Source organism: Panthera leo, chromosome B3 (assembly GCF_018350215.1).
Source record: "Panthera leo isolate Ple1 chromosome B3, P.leo_Ple1_pat1.1, whole genome shotgun sequence".
Classification (NCBI taxonomy): domain Eukaryota; kingdom Metazoa; phylum Chordata; class Mammalia; order Carnivora; family Felidae; genus Panthera; species Panthera leo.
Window position 1 is genome coordinate 30,837,189 of NC_056684.1, and position 18,759 is coordinate 30,855,947.

Below are 18,759 nucleotides of genomic sequence, written 5' to 3' on the forward strand. Positions count from 1 at the left end.
GAACTGGCTAAGTTTTACGTTTGTATTTGCTTTTATATATATCATTAATTAAATGATATACATCATTATTAAAATAATATTTTTAAAAATAGTCTTAGGTTCTCTACAATGATCATATATTTCTTTTATCATTAAAATCAATAACATCTTGTAAAAAGTGCTGCATGCACTATATAAGTGTGGGATTATGTTATTAAATGCTGAGGGGCTCCTGAGTGGCTCAGTCGGTTAAGTAACTGACTTCAGCTGAGGTCATGATCTCATGGGTTCTAGCCCAGCATCGGGCTCTGCTGGCGGTTCAGGGCTGAGACACAGAATTCTGTGTCTCCCTCTCTCTGCCCCTCCCCTGCTTGCGCATGCTCGCTCGCTCTCTCTCTCTCTCTCTCTCTCTCCCCCCCTCTCTCTCCCTCTCTCTCTCAAATAATAAACGTTAAAAAAATTTTTAAAAATGCTGAGATCCTGGGGCACCTGGGTGGCTCAGTCGGTTAAGCAGCCGACTTCGGCTCAGGTCATGATCTCACGGTCCGTGAGTTTGAGCCCTGCGTCGGGCTCTGTGCTGACAGCTCAGAGCCTGGAGCCTGTTTCCGATTCTGTGTCTCCCTCTCTCTGACCCTCCCCCGTTCATGCTCTGTCTCTCTCTGTCTCAAAAATAAATAAACGTTAAAAAATTTTTTTTAAAAATGCTGAGATCCCAGTATTTAAAATTAATTAAAATCTAGCCTTTTTCTAAACAGAACTATTTGCAAGTGAAACCTGGGCCTTTTGGGAGATGATGGCAATAGCAATAAGTCTTAGGTAAACTTCAGGAATCCCCAGCTTCCTTTGTGGCTCCAGTTTTATTTTATATTTTTGAGTTTGTTTTGGTTTCCTTTTTTAAGGAACTTTTAGGAAACGTTAATTAATTTAAATAAGTAACATCCCTTACAGTTACAAAACGCTCAGTAAATAGTTGTGCTAATAGTATTCTTATTCTTTCTGCAACACCAAACAATTTTTTTTCAGGTAAGTAAAGGAAGAATAATTAAGAATTTAACCTTGTAGCAATGAGATAGAGGATTTCAAGATTGCCTGACTTCTGACAGTTACCATGCATGAGTAATGTATCTAGAAGATGGTAGTGGGGATACCTGCCGCTGATTTTATGCTGTTATCACTTTCTGCACCATTCATTAGTTCACTGATTTATTTAATCTTTCTTGGTTATAGATTACCTTTAGGTGCATTGGTCAGCATTGTCTTTTTTATTTTTTTTTTTTCCCAGATAAAACTTTAAAGGTCATCTGATCTAAAAATGACTCATTTGTGGAGTGCGAAGAGTAACAGTTTATATTATCTTCTATATCTTTCTTTTTTAAAAAAATATTCTATTTATTTTTCGAGAGAGACTGTAAGTGAGGGAGGGGCAAAGGGAGAAGGGAACAGAGGATCTCACGTGGGCTCTGCTGACAAGCTGACAGCAGCGAGCCTAACGTGGGGCTTGAACGAACTCACAATCCGTGAGATCATGACCAGAGCCAAAGTTGGATGCTCAACTGATGGAGCCACCCAGGTGCTCCATCTTCCTTATCTTTCTTAAACAGCATTTGTGAAAACATACTCATTCCATGGTTTATCTCAGTGGTTCTCAACCAGGATGATTTCAAAACAGCCCTCTCGGCCCCAAATAAATGTCTATGTCTAGAGATACATTTGATTGTCACAATTCTCTAATTGCTACTGGCATTTGGTGGGTAGAGGCTAGGAATGCTGTGAAACATCTATAAATGTATAGGACAGCCCACCACAACCAAGAATTATCAGACCCAGACTGACAATAGTCCCAAGGTTGAGAAACTCTGTAATTTAGTTTTGTTTTTTTTTTTTTAGAGAAAGCAAGCAGAGGAGAGGGGTGGAGGGGGGAGGGAGAGAGAGAGAGGGAGGGAGGAGAGAGAGTCTTAAGCAGGCTCCATGCTCAGCACCTAGTTTGATGCAGGGCTCCATCCCACGACCCTGGGGTCATGACCAAAATCAACAGTCATCCGCTCAACTGACTGAGCCACCCAGGCTCCCCGAGGAACCCTAGTTTATATCTGAAGGAATTTTGTAGTTCTTAGGAACAGAGATACAAATTCCTGCTTTTTAGTTGAAGATAGGTCTTTGGTTAACACATTTAGTATTTATTCAAATATGTGTCCCCAGATACTGATTTCTGGGATTAACTTTATGTACTGAAAAGTGAAAAACTCTTGTGTTTTATTTTATAGCATAACCATCACAGAGTATCGATAAAATGAGCCATTTGCAGGGGTTTTCAGGGATGGGAGGGATTTTATGTGACAAGGAGAACATTACTGAGCCCTGCCATGTAATGATAATGGGAGGTGTCATTTTTGCTTTCCCCTCTAAGTGTTTCTGAGCTTCTGTTCCTCCAGTGAGTGAGGTGATTATTATGTATCTTCCTTTTCATGTTAATGTCTGCCAAGAGGAAGGTTTTACAGATTATAAACAGAAAATCTGTTCATTCAGCAATCATAATTGTCTACTGTGTACCAAGTTCTTGATCAGCATGGATGAGGGGCTCTCTGTCTTTGAGGAGTTGCCCTCTAGTTCTAAGCAGTTCTAGAATTGTGGGGTACCCACCAAGGAAGAGGCCCTCTTATACCCAGTGAGGGCAGGATCTCTGTCTCTATATCCTTAGTGCACATTGTGAGAACTCAAAATACATTTGCTGAGGAATGAGTGAAAGCATGTTGAAATTATTTATTCCTCACACAACCCACGAAACTGGTATTCTTTTGCTCAGGATGATTGTCTATGTGATAATTGGGATGATGCTCAGAGGCTTTCAGTAATTTACCAAGGAGGCAGCACTGGGACACAAACTCTGATTAAATGCGGTGCTCGTTCTAATAAACTTCGTCTGTTTTACCGACATATTTCTATGTATGACACACCTATATACATATACACCAGAAATAGCTCTCTCGGCACTTGGGGGTTGAAGATTCCTGGTTTCTGCTATTCCCAAGTTTTCCTACAGAGAAGTGGCTGCATTGTTACCAGCTGGTTATTGTACATTTATTTATGAAAGAAATTATATGCTTTAATGGGGTTAATGAACTTGGGGGTTCATATAGGTCTCTGGCTGTACCTCTCAGAATGTTAATAGGTCTCCCCTTTGCCTTTATAAAGCCAGTCTTTAGTCTTTTATATATAAAGTTTAATCTTTCATGTATTATAATCAGCATAATGGAGAAGCATATGTAATATACATCCTAGGATGAAACTGTAGCTTTTTTTTTCTTTAATTTTTTAAATGTTTTATTTATTTTTAAGACAGAGAGAGACAAAGCATGAGTGCAGATGGGGCAGAGATAGAGGGAGACACAGAACCCAAAGCAGGCTCCAGGCTCCAGGCTCCAAGCTGTGAGCACAGAGCCCGACGCGGGGCTCGAACTCACGAACTATGAGATCATGACCTGAGCCGAAGTCGGATGCTCAACCAACAGAGCCACCCAGGCACCCCTGAAACTGTAGCTTTTTAAATTGTTTTTCCCTGGCGCCTGGGTGGCTCATTCAGTTAAGCAGCTGACTCTTGATTTTGGCTCAGGTCATGATCTCAAGGTCGTGGGATATTGGGCCCCGCGTTGGGTTCTGTGCTGAGCGTGGAACCTATTTAGGATTCTCTCCCTCTCCCCGCCCCCCGCCCCTCTCATGCTCTTCTCTCCCAAAATAAATAAACCTAAAAATATAAATAAATAAATAAATAGTTTTTTTCCATGATACCTTCACTTTGCTCTTGTTTTGGCTGCACTTAAGCTAGAGTTTATTTCTCAATTCTTGCCAAGTGTAAAAGTTGAGAAAAATTTTTCCTAAAAACAAAAAAAAAATTTTTTTTCTCCTTCTTTCACTTTCTATACTCACAGGTTTCTCTCTTAGATTCATAAAGGAAGAAAAAGAGTTACCGAGAGGAAGACCTGGAGACTCAAACATAATACACAAGCATCAGAAAAGCTTTACTTGGGAAAAGCCGTTTGTTTCACTCAGTGTAGCTCTTCCATGCCAGGAAAACCCCTGAAGTGATGAGAAAATATTTCTAGTGAGGTTAGGGACTTAACAGTGATACAGCTAGCAAGATTAAAATATACAGGATTTCCAGTATACTTTTGTTTTCAAAAACATAACTGTACATCTTTTTTTTTTTTTTTTCTTTAGCGATCCAAAACATCATTTTCTTTCATAGCTGATATCAAACTAAGCAAATGCTAGCTTTGGAGGTGATTTTGTGAGAAAATTAGAAGCAACTGGAAATTTGTGTTTTGAATGATAATGCTTGGAAACTCTAGTCAGGACCTCTAATTGTTATCGTGCTGTCCTTATAGTGCTACAAATATTGGTAAAAGCCCATGTCAAAACTTGTGATAACAATAGTGACTAAGCATTTACCTATTAGGATGACTGTAATTTTTTAAAAAAATTTTTTTTTAACATTTATTTTTGAGAGACAGAGACAGAGCACGAGCGGAGGAGGGGCAGAGAGAGAGGGAGACACAGAATCGGAAGCAGGCTCCAGGCTCTTGAGCTGTCAGCACAGAGCCCGACGCGGGGCTCGAACTCACAAACTGTGAGATCATGACCTGAGCTGGTCAGTTACTTAACCGACTGAGCCACCCAGGCACCCCAGGATGACTGTAATTTTTAAAAATATTTATTTATTTGGGGGAGAGTGCAAATGGGGGAGGGGCAGAGAGAGGGGGACAGAGAATCCAAAGCTGGCTCTGTGCTGACTGGCTGACAGCAGCGAACTCAGGAACTGTGAGATCATGACCTGAGCCCAAGTCCGACGCTTACTCAGCTGAGCCATCCAGTGCCTCTGGCTATAATTTTTTTTTAAAAAGAAAGAAAATAGGGGCGCCTGGGTGGCTCAGTCAGTTAGGTGTCCAACTTCGGGTCAGGTCATGGTCTTGAGGTTCTTGAGTTGGAGCCCCGCGTCGGGCTCTGTGCTGACAGCCCAGCAGTTCCTGAGTTCCTGAGTTCGCTGCTGTCAGCACAGAGCCCGCTTCGGATTCTGTGTCTCCCTCTCTCTCTGCCCCTCCCCTGACTTGTTATCTGTCTCTCTCTCTCTTTCAAAAAATGAATAAACATTAAATAAGTAAATAAATAAATAAGACAGAAAATAACAAGCATTGGTATTGTTGGTGGGAGTGTAAAAGGGTGAAGCCACTGTGGAAAACAGTTTGACGGTTTCTTAAAAGATTAAAGGTAGAACTACCATGTAACCCTGCAATTTTACTTCTAGGTGTATGTCCATGTCATAGCATCAGTCACAGTAACCCAAAGGTAGAAGCAACTTGAGTGTCCGTCGACAGATGGATAGTTAAACAAAATGTGTTATATACATACAATGGAATATTACTCAGCCTTAAAAAGACATGAAATTTTGATATATGTTACCATGTGGATGAACCTCAAAAACACTGCTTATTGGGGCACCTGGCTGGCTTAGTCAGTGGAGCGGGTGACTCTTGATCTCAGGGTTGTGAGTTCAAGCCCCATGTTGGGTGTAGAAATTACTTAAGAATGAAATCTTAAAAAAAAAAAAAAAAACAAAAAACCAACAACCCACTATGCTTATTGAAATAGGTCAGACACAGAAAGACAAATATATGATTCCATTTACATGAGGTAACTAGAATAGGCAAATTTATAGAGAGAAAGTAGAGCAGTAGGGTTGGGGGAAGATGGGAAAGAGGATTATTGTTTAATGGGTACTGAGTTTTGTTGGGGGTGATGAAAAAGTTTGGGTATAGATAGTGGTGATGGTTACCCATCATTGTGAATGTATTTAATGCCACTGATTTGTATACTTATGAATGGTAAATATAATGAATATTATATGTAGGGGCATCTGGGTGGCTCAGTTGGCTAAGTGTCCCGACTTATGCTTTCAGGATGGAGCCCTGCCTGAGTCAAGGATTCTTGGTCTCTCTCTCTCTGTCTCTCTGCCCTCCCCCGCTGGTGTGTGCACCCTCTCTCTCCCTCTTTCTCTCTCTCTCTTAAAAATAAAACACATTAAAAAAAGGAAAAAAGATAAATATTATGTGTATATTTTACCACCATAAAATAATGGTTAAGCACTATTCTAATTGCTTTACAGGTTTTAATGTTTTGGTTAGTGAATAATGCAGCTGGTGAGGCATAGGAAAGAGAATAGGTGTTAATTCCACTTCTGGTTTGGCTGCTGATCTTGAGCCTAGAATCGCTTATGTAAGTGCCATTTCTCAGTTACAGAATGTAGCTATGTTAATAATTTGTTAGGATGTAAATTGTCGTCTGTTTTTAAGCTCTTGAATGTTTCACATGTGAGATCCAGTTAAGGTCTACTCTACTCTGTAGGAGAATAAGGAATTTTCTGTGTGGGACAAAGCACTGAATGTTATGATGCAAATGGACCCAATTTGTACAGCATCTTCCTCTTCCCCCACCCCCACTCCCAGTATAGTTCTGGGAGTGACTTGAAATATTGATCTGGAGCAGTGGTTCTCAGAGAGTGGTCTCCAGACCAGCTATGTGAGCATGCCATCAGAGCTTTTTAAAAATGCACATATTCAACTCCCACCCTAGACCTACTGAATCAGAAACTCTAGGCTTAAGGTTCAATAATCTATATTCAACAAGCCTCCAAACGCACACTCAAATTTGAGAACTGGTGATCTAGAGAATAGGGTGTTGCGTTGGTAGGGGAACCATCTAAAAGTGGGTTTAAATACTCAGGCTCACTTCAGGAAGAGAAGGCCTAGATTTACAAATTGACTCTAGAACTGTAAGTATAGAACTAGTTTGAACTGGATGAAAGCTCCAGGTATTGTCTGATTCTAGACTAGAACTCTACTGTTCCCTGGTAAAGGAACAGTAAGGCAAAGTTCTCAAAACGCTAGCATTTACCATGGTTTCTCTCATCCAAAGAAAGAGCAGAGCCTGTACCTACTTTAGAAATAGAAATTGAACCACAATGTCTACATGGTTGAAAACAACAGGGCATCGAGACATCTGATGTCCCCTGCAGATGGCATTCCCTAGAGACATGCTTGGCTTCCAAGGGAGTACTGAATGAAAGGAGACACAGGCTGTTCTGATTCGGCCAGGAAAACCTGCCAACTTTGACAGGGCTATTCCATAGGGAAGCTCGTGTTACTGCAATGTCAGTTGCCCTGATAATCTGGACCTAGGAGTTACCAGATTTTACTGTCTGAATCCTGCCAGGGAGCTGAGCCCAGTTCTAATTGGAACTGAAAATGGGGCGCTGCAGTGAGGACAGCCAGATTACAGGCAGCTTTTGCAGGCTTCATTCTTTGTAGGTTTGCAAATGGCCTCTTAGGTACAGTAAACTGTACTACTTGTACTATTTTAGGAACATGAATAGGTTTGCCCTTGAGTTTGTTTATCTGAGAGCCTCCTTAGGCTGGGGAGTATTGATTCAATGAGTTTGAAATGGCTGAGGTGTGAGGTGTGACATTGCCTAATGAAGTGCTCTGGCCACCTATATCCCTTTCAGGGAGTAATGGACATTTAGGAAGAGTTCCAGTGTCTTGAGTATGTGATAAAGACACAGGACTCTGTTACCTAGAGTACAAGTTGTGGGGCTTATCTTAGGAAAAAAGCAAGAGGCTAGTTACATTTGGTGGAGACTAGCAGCAGCAGGTCTAATCTACAGGCGAAGGCCAGGTTAACAACAGCTCTGACATGCCAGGTCCTAGAGTTGTGAGCTAGCAGTCATCAAGTCACTCCTCTCAGATCCATGTGACATGGGCAAAATTGAATTTGAGGTGTGTGTGTGGAGAGGGAGAGGGGGAGAGGGAGATAAAGATGAAGGGAGGAATGTGTTAGTTATTGAGGAACAGAAGTAGTTGACAGGTAACTGCTATTGTGTGAAGAGGAAGAAATATAGAACCAGGAAGGGGACTAGTTACTGTGGTTTCAAAGCTTCTCACTCTTCTGATCTTTTCCTGAATTGATTCTCATTTGCCGGTAACCTTAAAATTTAGCACTCAGGACTGAAGACAGTCTTACAAATAAAGTCTGATGGCCTCCTTGTTTGGGGCTTACTTGTTTTGGACACTGTGCTTCTGTAATGTGTTCCAAAATCATAATAATTTTTGGCAGTGTTGGCAAACTATTGACTCATAAGTTCAAGTTAACTAAGATCCCTAAGTCTTTTCTTATGTGTTCCTGTTAAATTTCTTCTGGTGTTTCTAAAATTGATTTTCTTGCACTTTTCCTGTATAAATTTTATTCTGTTAGATTTAATGTTCACTGAGCATTTTGTGAACATTTTTGTTAAGCCTTATGTGCCAAGAACTTTACAAATATTACCTTTTCTCTCCTCTTGTAACAATTCTGTGAAGTGTAATTTCTGTTTTATAGAATAGAAATTAAGGCTCAAACAAATTAAGTAATTTGCTTGCGTTCTAAACAGTGAAGTAGAATCAGGCATTCAAACCGGTCTGACTCCAAAGTCTCTTGCTTTTGAATACCATTCTTGCCCATTGTTCCATCCCGTTTTGATCTTTTAGATCTGTGTTCTGTTTTAAATATATTTGTTCTCTGGGGCACCTGGGTGGTTCAGTCAGTTGAGTGTCCGACTTCAGCTCAGGTCATGATCTCACGGTTCGTGAGTTTGAGCCCCGCGTCGGGTTTGTGCCGATAGCTCGGAGCCTGGAGCCTGCTTCGGGTTCTGTGTCTCCCTCTGTCTCTGCCCCGCCCCCCTCTCACTCTGTCTCTGTCTCTCAAAAATGAATAAACGTTAAAAAATTTTTTTAAATATATTTATTCTCTTAGCTAAAGGCCCTCTTACATTGTCAGCATGACCCAGTGATCTTATCTAAGTCATTTATAACAGTGGGACCAGGCCAGGTATGGATGCAGAGCAAATCAAGGGAAAGAGCATGGCCTTTAGAGTCGGATTTGGTTTTGGAATCTTGGTCATATCATCACAAGTGGTGTGACATGGCAAGGTTCTTAACTTGTCTGGGCCTCTATTTCCTTATATATAAAATGCCTTAATACCTACAAACGGGCCTGTTGGAATGGTTGAATAGAAAATGAATGCAAAGTGCTTTAGATTATGGCCCATCCCAGCATACTGTATGCTCTCAATAAACATTAGTCTACTTGTCTCTCTCATTTCAGGGAATTCTTTAATATCTTTTTATTTTTTTTGTGTCCTTTAAAATTCATCCCCCCAGTCCTATTGATTTTTTTTTTTTTTTTTTTTAATTTAATGGACTGTCTTTGGGTATAGTTGTTTAGTTTCCCACAGGGCTATCATATGCCCCACTGTGGCAGCATACTTGGCTATAGAAAGTAGTGGTTAAGAGCTATACCACAAATTTCTGCTGGAGTGTGAGCAAGGTGCTTAAAACTCACTCTGCCTCAGTTTCATCACGTGTAAAACGTGGGTAAAAATACTACCTACCATGAAGAGTTGTTATAAGGATTAAATAAGTTAATATATATGAAGTCCTTGGAACAGTGCTTGGCAGATAGTGCTGTTTAATCTTTGCTAGTATTAATATCTGTAAGTTACAGATAATAATACCTACCTTGTATGGTTATTATGAGAAATAAGTGTGTCAGGCGCCTGGGTGGCTCAGTCAGTTGAGCGTCCAACTTTGGCTCAGTCATGATCTCATGGTTCATGGGTTCGGGCCCCGTGTTGGGCTGTCTGCTGTCAGCACAGAGCCTGCTTCGGGTCTTCTGTCTCCTTCTCTCTCTTCCCCTCCCCTGCTTGTACCCTCTCTCTCCCTGTCTCAAAAATAAATAAACATTAAAAAAAAAATAAGTGTGTCAACTGCTTAATATTTTGCCAAGCAAATAAATATAACAAATTAATAGAAGGAAATCTCACTGTGAACAAAGATATCATGAAACACTTGTCAAATGCCTTGCTGAAATGTAAATCTCTTCCATGTATTGGTGATTTTCAAACTTTACCATATATAAGAATCACCTGGCGGAGGGGGGCAGGCACCTAGTGGCTCAGTCAGTTAAGTGTCTGATTTCAGCTGAGGTCATGATGTCATGGTTTGTGAGTTCGCTGTCAGCGCAGAGCCCGCTTCAGATCCTTGGTCTCCCTTTCTCTCTGCCACTACCCTGCTCGCATGGCTCCCCCTGCCCCTCTCTCTCAATAAATAAATAAATAAATAGACACTAAAACAAAAAAAAAGAATCACCTGGGGATCTTGTTAAAACAGATTATGATTCAGCAGGTTTGTGGTGGGGCCTGAGAGTGCATTTCTGAACAAGCTCCTAGGTGAGGCCAGTGCTGCGGACTTCATTTTGAGCAGCACTGTAATATTCTGTTCCTTTCTTTTTCAGTCTAGTTGTATTCTTTCTTGAAAGACTTGTTTTTAGTAAATCATTTCTGATAATCACTACTCCCCTTTCTAAAAGGTCAAAGCGCACTTAAAAAACAAACAAAAAAACCCGTTGGCTAAGCTAGGTGTGTATGCATGTAAAAGAAAGATAAATTGTACAGTCTACTGGGGATTGATGTCAGAGACTGGGAACTTTTGTAACCCTCAGTAGACATCCCCTCTTTGGAATTAGGACCATGTTTGCTCATTCTCAGGTTTTGATAACCTTGCTCATCCTTAAGGTTCTGCAGCAGATGTTCATCAGGCTCCCCTGGGATTCTCAGGATTGTTAGGTTTTGCAGGTCTGGAGACTTGAACTGATTTGGAATAATCAGGGGTTCTATTCTGAGCTTCAGTTCTTGCTTTCCACAAGGCTTGTTCTTCCCCTCTTCAAGTTGAAGATGATACTTGTTGATAGAGAAATGGAAGATCTCTCTTTCTGCCATCTTTCCGTGTTGCCATAATGGTGTGCATGAATGTCCTGGCAGATGCTCTCAAGAGCATTAACAATGCTGAAAAGAGAGGCAAACCAAACGCCAGGTTCTTATTAGGCCCTGCTCCAAAGTCATCATCCGATTTCTGACTGTGATGATGAAGCATGGTTACATTGGCGAATTTGAAATCATCAATGATCACAGAGCTGGGAAAATTGTTGTGAACCTCACAGGCAGGTTAAACAAGTGTGGAGTTAAACAAGCTCCAGGTTTGATGTACAAGTCAAAGATCTAGAAAAATGGCAGAATAATCTGCTCCCGCCCTGCCAGTTTGGTTTCATTGTACTGACAGCCTCAGCTGGCATCATGGACCATGAAGAAGCAAGACAAAAACACACAGGAGGGAAAATCCTGGGATTCTTTTTTTAGGGATGTAATACGTACGTGCAAAGAAAATGCCTCACTGAAAAAAAAAAAGAGAGAGAAATGGAAGAAGAGGAGTTGATCTAGACGGTTCTCACAGAGCCCTTTTTGTTAGCCTTAGCTTTATTAACAGGCCTTTTGGGCAGTGACTTTCCTGGCACTTTTCCTTTAGGTCAGAACCACCATTCTATTATCTTTTTGACTGTGCCCTCTTCCACTTTCTTTATACATGTGTATGTGATTTGAACATCTATACTCAATGGAGAATTCTGTGCAACCATACTAGTTAATACTTAAAAAAAATTTTTTTATGTTTATTTTTGAGAGAGAGAGAGAGAGAGAGACAGAGACAAAGTGTGAGCGAGGGAGGGGCAGAGAGACAGGGAGACACCGAATCCAAAGCAAGCTCCAGGCTCTGAGCTGTCAGCACAGAGCCCGATGAGAGGCTTGAACTCTCAGACCACAAGATCATGACCTGAGCCAAAGTCAGACGCTCAACCAACCGATCCACCCAGGCGCCCCCAGAATGTCACTTTTGAGGGTTTCTGTAAAAAATACTAGCATCTGTATTCTCTTTAGAATTTTAGGTTTTTCAGATTTTAATTTTGTGAAACCTACATTTTTAGAGGCGTATAACAAATGGATAAAAATGTGGGCTCTCCATCTGCACTGACAGCATGGAGCCTGTTTGGGATTTTCTCTCTCCCCCTCCCTGCCTCCCTCTCTCTCGAAATAAATACTAAAAAATAAACCTTTAAAGTTTTAGGGAAAAAATGTGGGCTCTCCAGAGTCAGAAAACCTGTGTTCTGATGCAGCCTCCACCACTTTTCTCATTTGGGGACCTTGGGCAAGTTAACAGTTGGAAATCTGAGTTTTCTAATCTTGCTACATGGATAAGAGTATTAACCTCCTTAGGGCCATTGAGAGGACTTGACAGTCCTTGTAAAACTATCTGGTAGTTAGAATTCAGTATCAATAAATATTAGTTGTTGTTAACAGCTAATTTTATTAAAGGTCTAATGTTATTTAAATCACTGTGGCAAGGTTTACATAATGCCTTCACAGCCAATTTTTTGATTATATGAGATGGACAGGTATTATCCCTTTTTGGATGAGGAAACTATGGCCTGAAGAGTGTTGACCGGGCTCAGGTACACATACTGTGGCAGAACTGGGTCTTTACTCCAGGATTACTGGTGCCACATCTAGGACTTGCTCTCTTAACTGCCTTCTTCTGACAGCACTTTAGTTGTTGGCTGTCACACTTTCAAAGATTACATGGTTACTTTCTCTTTTTCAACTAGTCTGTCTGCTTGGTTTGGATGCAGTCCAGTATAGTAGTTCCTCATCCTTTTAGGATGAAACTGTCAGCAAGAATTTTCTACCCCTTCTCCCCCTTTAAAATAAATACCTATTCGGCAAATGACAAGGTGCTTGAAGTTCCCTATCTCTAACATTCTTATTACCACACCAGTTTTGGAACCTGAGTCAAGAAAACAATCCATATTCTTCATCATTGAGCAGACTGAAGGGTACTCCAACAGCTGTATCATGTCCCTTACTCTTGTATCCTCATTCAGAAATTCTCCAGTGTGGTTTGTGGATTTCTACTGGAGACTATCATTTTGAGACATACTGCCATCGGTCTTCCCTTTTTAAGATTTGAATGAGATTTGCCCATTCATTGGTGTACTGCATTCACAAATCCATTAACTCCAATTTTCCCTGGTAGTGACCATGTCTTATTCATTTTATAAAATTCATAAACTTGAATTTATTTTGGATATCTCTATTATAGATGTCTTAAGATATTGGCAACTTAATTCTCGGGTATTTTCTTTTGTGACTTAATAGTTACCTCTTCCATTGCTTTTCTTCTCATAGCATTCCTGGTTTTTTGTCCAGTTTTATCCTGGAATTTTTCTCTTTTCCTCTATTTTCAGTTTTGAGTTCTCATAGATTGGCAAGTAAGTGTTCAGACAAACGTGTTCCTCCTACTCCCCGTGAACAGCATTCATTTAGCAGACTGAGAGCCCATAATCTTTTTTATACATTTACTCATTAAAATGGTGCCAAGCACTGTGCTTGGTGGGGAGTATGCAGTTGTGCATCTCCCCAAGCTTATAGTCTAACGGGAGCAGACAGATAATAATATAAGCTCTTATAATACTGTGTGCTTATTTATTTATGTATTTTAATGGATATTGTTTCTTTTTTTAATTTATTTTTTATTGTTTCAATTTAAATCCTTGTTAGTTAACATATAGTGTAATAACGATTTCACGAATAGAATTTAGTGATTCATCACTTATATATAACCCCGCAGTGCTCATCCCAACAAGTATCCTTCTTAATACCCATTGCCCATTTAGCCCATCCCCCCACCCAACACCCCTCCAGCAACCCTCAGTTTGTTCTCTGTATTTAAGAGTTGCTCATGATTTGAAGAAGTAGGATTTAGAACGGACACCTAAAGAGTGGTAAGTAGTAGACCAAGTGGGGGTGTAGGGGAAGAATGTTCCAGTATGATCTGGAAAGTCAACTCCAGCTTATTGATAGACATTCACATTCCTCCTTTTTTCCCCTAAAGTCTCAGCTTTCAATTGGAAAAAGATAAACATTGTTGGCTAAGACCTCTCTCACCCCCTGGGTCCTCCAAGTCCTTTAGATTCTTATTTTTTCCCTAGAAAGACTTTTCAGGTTTCTTCTGGTTGTTTGGTTTGCCACTTCATTAACCAACTGGAAGGGGTAGCAGTTGGCAAGCTGCTGGTTTTTTTCTCATAGTGACCAACTATTCCCCACCCTTGCCCCGGGACTCCATGTGGGAACCTGAATGATTTTGCTCTTGCTGGTGGTGAGGAGCCTTCTGTTTATTCTCCAGATTTCTGTTTTCTTCTTTTTTTCTCTTCTGTCTTACCATCTTCTGTTCCTCAACCTCTTGACATGTATTTTCTCTTCTGACAACTTAGAAATGTTTACTTCCTTGTTTTCTTGTTGAATCATTTCCTCCATTGTCTCTGGGAGCTCTTTATCCTCTGATAACTTTAATCTGGAGAGGTAGGTTTTTAAGCCTGGAGGAGAGATGCCAGCTTGTGTTTACTAAACATGCTATTGACAGATGCCACCAGGAAGAAAGTGAGTGTGGCACAATCCCTGCAGGAGCTTGGAACATCCCCCTGTTTAGGGCTAGGAGCTAGGAGTTCCAAAAGCAGCTATAAATCCCCTCTTTGTCGAGCTCCCTAAACTCATTCCTTTTTGCCGTGATATGAAGACTATTAACAAACTTATCATTTGGTGGGATAGTTTAAAATACTTTTTAAAGCAGTGTGTTCAGATATTCCTGTTATATATTTTAGTTGAAAGCTATATAAAATTAACACATTTTATTTTTTTAGTAGATAATATAGTCACATGAAAGAGAACATGGTAAATATTTCCTTCTCTTGCCATGTGTCTCAGCTACCTAAGTTGTCCTCTGAGACCTAGGGGCCTCTGGCAGGCTGCCCTAAGGTGGGCCACTTTGGCATGAACATTATTTTGGGTTAAAAATAATCAAAACCGAGGAGATACAGGAAAAGCTCTCTTTCAGGTCTTCAGCTGCCTAAATTTACATTGGAAAGGAGAGCCTATACCTGGAAGAAAGCTATTAAAACTGGCTCCCCTTTACCTAAGAAACTTACCTGCATAATAAGGCAACCTTTGTTTTTCAAAATACAGCTTTTCACCTTCCTGTAATGGCTTTCCTCCCCCTTTGTATCCTCCAACCTACCCCTCTCTTTAGCTCACGTAAACTTCTTGTTGCCTCATTGTCTTTGGATTTCTTGTCTGTGTGGATTCCCCATATGTACACTATTAAATTTTATTTTCTCCTGTTAATCTGTCTCGTGTCAATTTGATTCTAAGTCCAACTAGAAGGACCGTGAAGGGGTGAGGAAAGTCTCCCCCAACTCCCCGACAGAGACAACCAATGTTACTGGTTTCTTATATATTCTTCCAGAATAATTTTGTGCCTAGGCAAACACGTGACATATATATTACCTGACAAGATGAATGATAACATGTCTTGTATTTCTCAAGGCCATGTGAAGTGGAAAGACTAGGATTTGAAGACTTACATTCAAACCTCAGCACCTTAGCTCTGTCCTTATTAGTTTAGTAACCTTGGGCAGCTTGCTTAAGCTCTGGGTGCTTTGATTTCTTTATGTTGTTAATAGTACTTAGTATATGTACAGTTCCTTCTTTGGTGCATGGTAATGCTTCACAGCTGGTTGCTACCTTTGTTATTTCTTGCTGGACCATATTCTTTGGCCTGTGTGAACTGGAAGGAGCAAGAAGTGAATGGATTGAGTTGCTTTCTTTACTATAATATGTGATAAATGCTCTCTTACATATAGAAGGGAATCTGATGGGCACCTGGGTGGCTCAGTCACTTAAAGCGTTTGACTTTAGCTCAAGTCATGGTATCATGGTTTGTGGTTCAAGCCCCACGTCAGGCTCTGTGCTGATGGCTTGGAGCCTGGAACCTGCTTCAGATTCTCCCTCTCTCTCTGCCCCTTCTCCCACTCACACTCTGTCTCTCTCTCTCTCAAGAACAAATAAACATTAAAAAAAATTTTTTAGAAGGGAATCTGAGCCAGGGGAGACAGAAATAGCATTTTTGAAAGGAAGAGAACGTCTTTTGCTCCTCAGGTGTTAGAGCCTGACTATTCCTGATCTGGGGCCTTCACACACTTGGCTGATGGTGTGCTGATAAACCCTAGCCCTTCACTTCCGCTGGTTAGGAAGTTTTTAACACTGAAGAGCTTTTCACATTAAATAGCTAAATTAACCCTTCTGTATTGCCTGAAGCTTTGGACTCTTGTGGGAAGCTTAAAACTTGGTCAGCCTTACTTTGAGTTTCCTGCTCTTCAGTTCCAAGTGTGATGTTAATGCTTTAATAGCAGTTAGGTTTTTTTCTTCTTGGTTCTTACACAGTCAGTGCTTGATGTAATCGATGGAAGAAGTCTGGAGTTTTAGTACCATTCCCATTTTATTTCATCAGAAGGATTGTATAAGGCCTTTCTTCATGGTTATCTGGCCTTAGCATTTTTTAAAGGTAAACTATAATTATATTTTATTTGTTTATTTTTAAGTAATCTCTATGCCCAACGTGGAGCTCCCAACTCACAACCCAAGATCAAGAGTCACATGCTGTAACTACTGAACCAGCCAGCCAGGGGTCCCTGGGATTTGTAGGACTTTAAGTTTGACGTTCACTTGGTCTCTTAATGTGTAAAAGAAAGAGATTTTATGTCTTGCAGTACATGAATACCAGAATAAAAAGACCTGATAATGTGGGATATTTTTTAAAGTAAGACAGTTTTTGAATACCCACTGTGCAGTGTTCTGTGTTGGATGTTGTTTTAAGCAGCTGCTTGTGAGTTCCCAAACTACTGTTGTCCAGATTGCTGAGAGTAGTCCTATTAATGATTTCTTTCATAAACAAATACATTTAGTGTATCCTCTGAAGGGACTTGATATTTAGTATATTGGTAGAGAAAACTTAATTGGGGAACCACTGGAAGGTAGAAATGTTTACCCATTTGAATATGTGGACTTAGGAATTGCATGTCATGTTTTATTTGTTAGGAAACAGAATCTCTTATAGTGAGGGCCTGCACAAAAAGCAGAAAAAAAATTGGAGACATTAAAATGCCCCATAGTTTCTCTGACTTTTTAAAAGAAAACATTAAAAAGAAAATGAAGGGGCGCCTGGGTGGCTCAGTCGGTTAAGCGTCCGACTTCAGCTCAGGTCACAATCTCGCGGTCCGTGAGTTCGAGCCCCGTGTCAGGCTCTGGGCAGGCTCAGAGCCTGGAGCCTGCTTCCGATTCTGTGTCTTCCTCTCTCTCTGCCCCTCCCCCGTTCATTGCTCTGTCTCTCTCTGTCCCAAAAATAAATAAATGTTAAAAAAAAAAAAATTTTTAAAGAAAATGAAAATGAAAATAATTTTTTTTTTGAAGTTTGGTCCATGGAAATAGAGCAGCTAAATAGGGATAGTGAAGAAAAAGTGAGTTAAAAAGAACTTCAGCTACCTCCATTATGACCTCAAACTTTCTAATTGATTAAGTTCTTTCCAGCTTATCTCTTAACTCAGGCAAGAGACCCTGCGGGCAAAGCATGCTGTGACGGAACCGAAACTATCCCCTCAAGCAACAAGAACTGCCCTGAGCCTGCAAGACCCCGTGTGATTGACTCCAAGACAAGGATCCAGTGAACCTTCACTGCCCACGTGCATGTACCCACCCACCACTGTCCCACATTTTCCTTATATAAGCCTGGAAGTATTTTCGGCACTTTGGAGACAGTCTGAGCCGCTAGTCCGCCGTCTTCCCGGTGTTGGCCTCACTGAAATAAACTCCTTTCTTGTTCCACCACCGCTCGTCTCTGTGCCTCTGGATTTTGTCAGCAGCCAGTGGCCGAACCTGGTCTGTTTGAACCCCCAGAGCCAGGTGCTCTTGCATCCCTGCCCAGCCCCCTACATGAGTAGAAACAATTAGACTTGAGCACACTATACTTTAAAAAAAAAAAATAACACGAAGTAGGTCTGATTGCAAGCACTACCTCCACTGCTTTCCTTTGTGTATTTTTCGGCAGCTTTAAGAACAACCCAGGAATTGACCCAGCTGGAGGTAGACTAGAAATGCACATGATAAACCACTGAAATGTTAAGTTTTTTACTTGTTTAATCAATCTATGTATATTCATTTTTTATGAAAAAATGTTTTTTTCTTTTTTAAAAATAAAAACACTCCTGTCAGAATGACTAAAATAAAAAACACAAGATGGGGCACCTGGGTGGCTTAGTTGGTTAAGTGTCCGACTCTTGATTTTGGCTCAGGTCCTGATCCCAGGGTGGTAGGATTGAGCTCTGCTTCTTGTTCTGGACTGGGCATGGAGCCTGCTTAAGATTCATTCTCTCCCTCTCTCTCTCTCTCTCTCTCTCTCTCTCTCTCTCTCTCTATATATATATATATATATATATATATATATCCCTCCCTCTCCCCTCCCCACCCCAAACACACACACACACACACACACACACGCACGCACGCAAGAAACAAGTTTTGGCAAGGATGTGGAGAAATAGCAACCCTTGTGCACTGTTGGTGGGGATGCAAACGGTGCAACCACTATGGAAAACACCATGGATGGTCCTCAAAAAATTAAAAATAGAAATACCCTGTGATCCAGTAATCGCACTACTGGGTATTTACCCAGAGAATACCAAAACACAAATTCAAAGGGATACGTGAAACCCTATGTTTACTGCAGCATTATTGACAATAGCAAATTATGGAAGCAACCCAAGTGTCCATCGATTGATGAATGGATAAAGAAGATGTGGTGTGTGTGTGGGTATATGGATGTATGTGTATGTGTATATATATACATGTATATATATACCCACAAACTGGAATATTCAGTCATAAAAAAAAAAAAAGAATGAAATCTTGCATTTGCAAGAGAG

General features: G+C 40.6%; 1 protein-coding gene and 1 pseudogene across 3 annotated transcripts in view; both read left to right on the forward strand.

Moving 5' to 3' along the window:
* Positions 1–18,759, forward strand: part of PTPN9 (protein tyrosine phosphatase non-receptor type 9) — an 83,562-nt gene that overhangs the window by 8,340 nt on the left and 56,463 nt on the right. Inside the window, exon 2 of one of the 3 annotated variants that reach the window (XM_042941367.1) lies at positions 17,369–17,716. The exons of 1 other annotated variant lie outside the window; for it this stretch is intronic. In XM_042941367.1, coding sequence (XP_042797301.1) covers positions 17,525–17,716 — 192 coding nt within the window. In that variant the 5' untranslated portion in view covers positions 17,369–17,524. Of the gene's footprint in view, positions 1–17,209; positions 17,717–18,759 lie in introns of those variants that run through there. One more of the 3 variants, XM_042941366.1, reaches the window with a different exon arrangement.
* On the forward strand, positions 10,712–11,508 carry LOC122221772 (annotated as a pseudogene).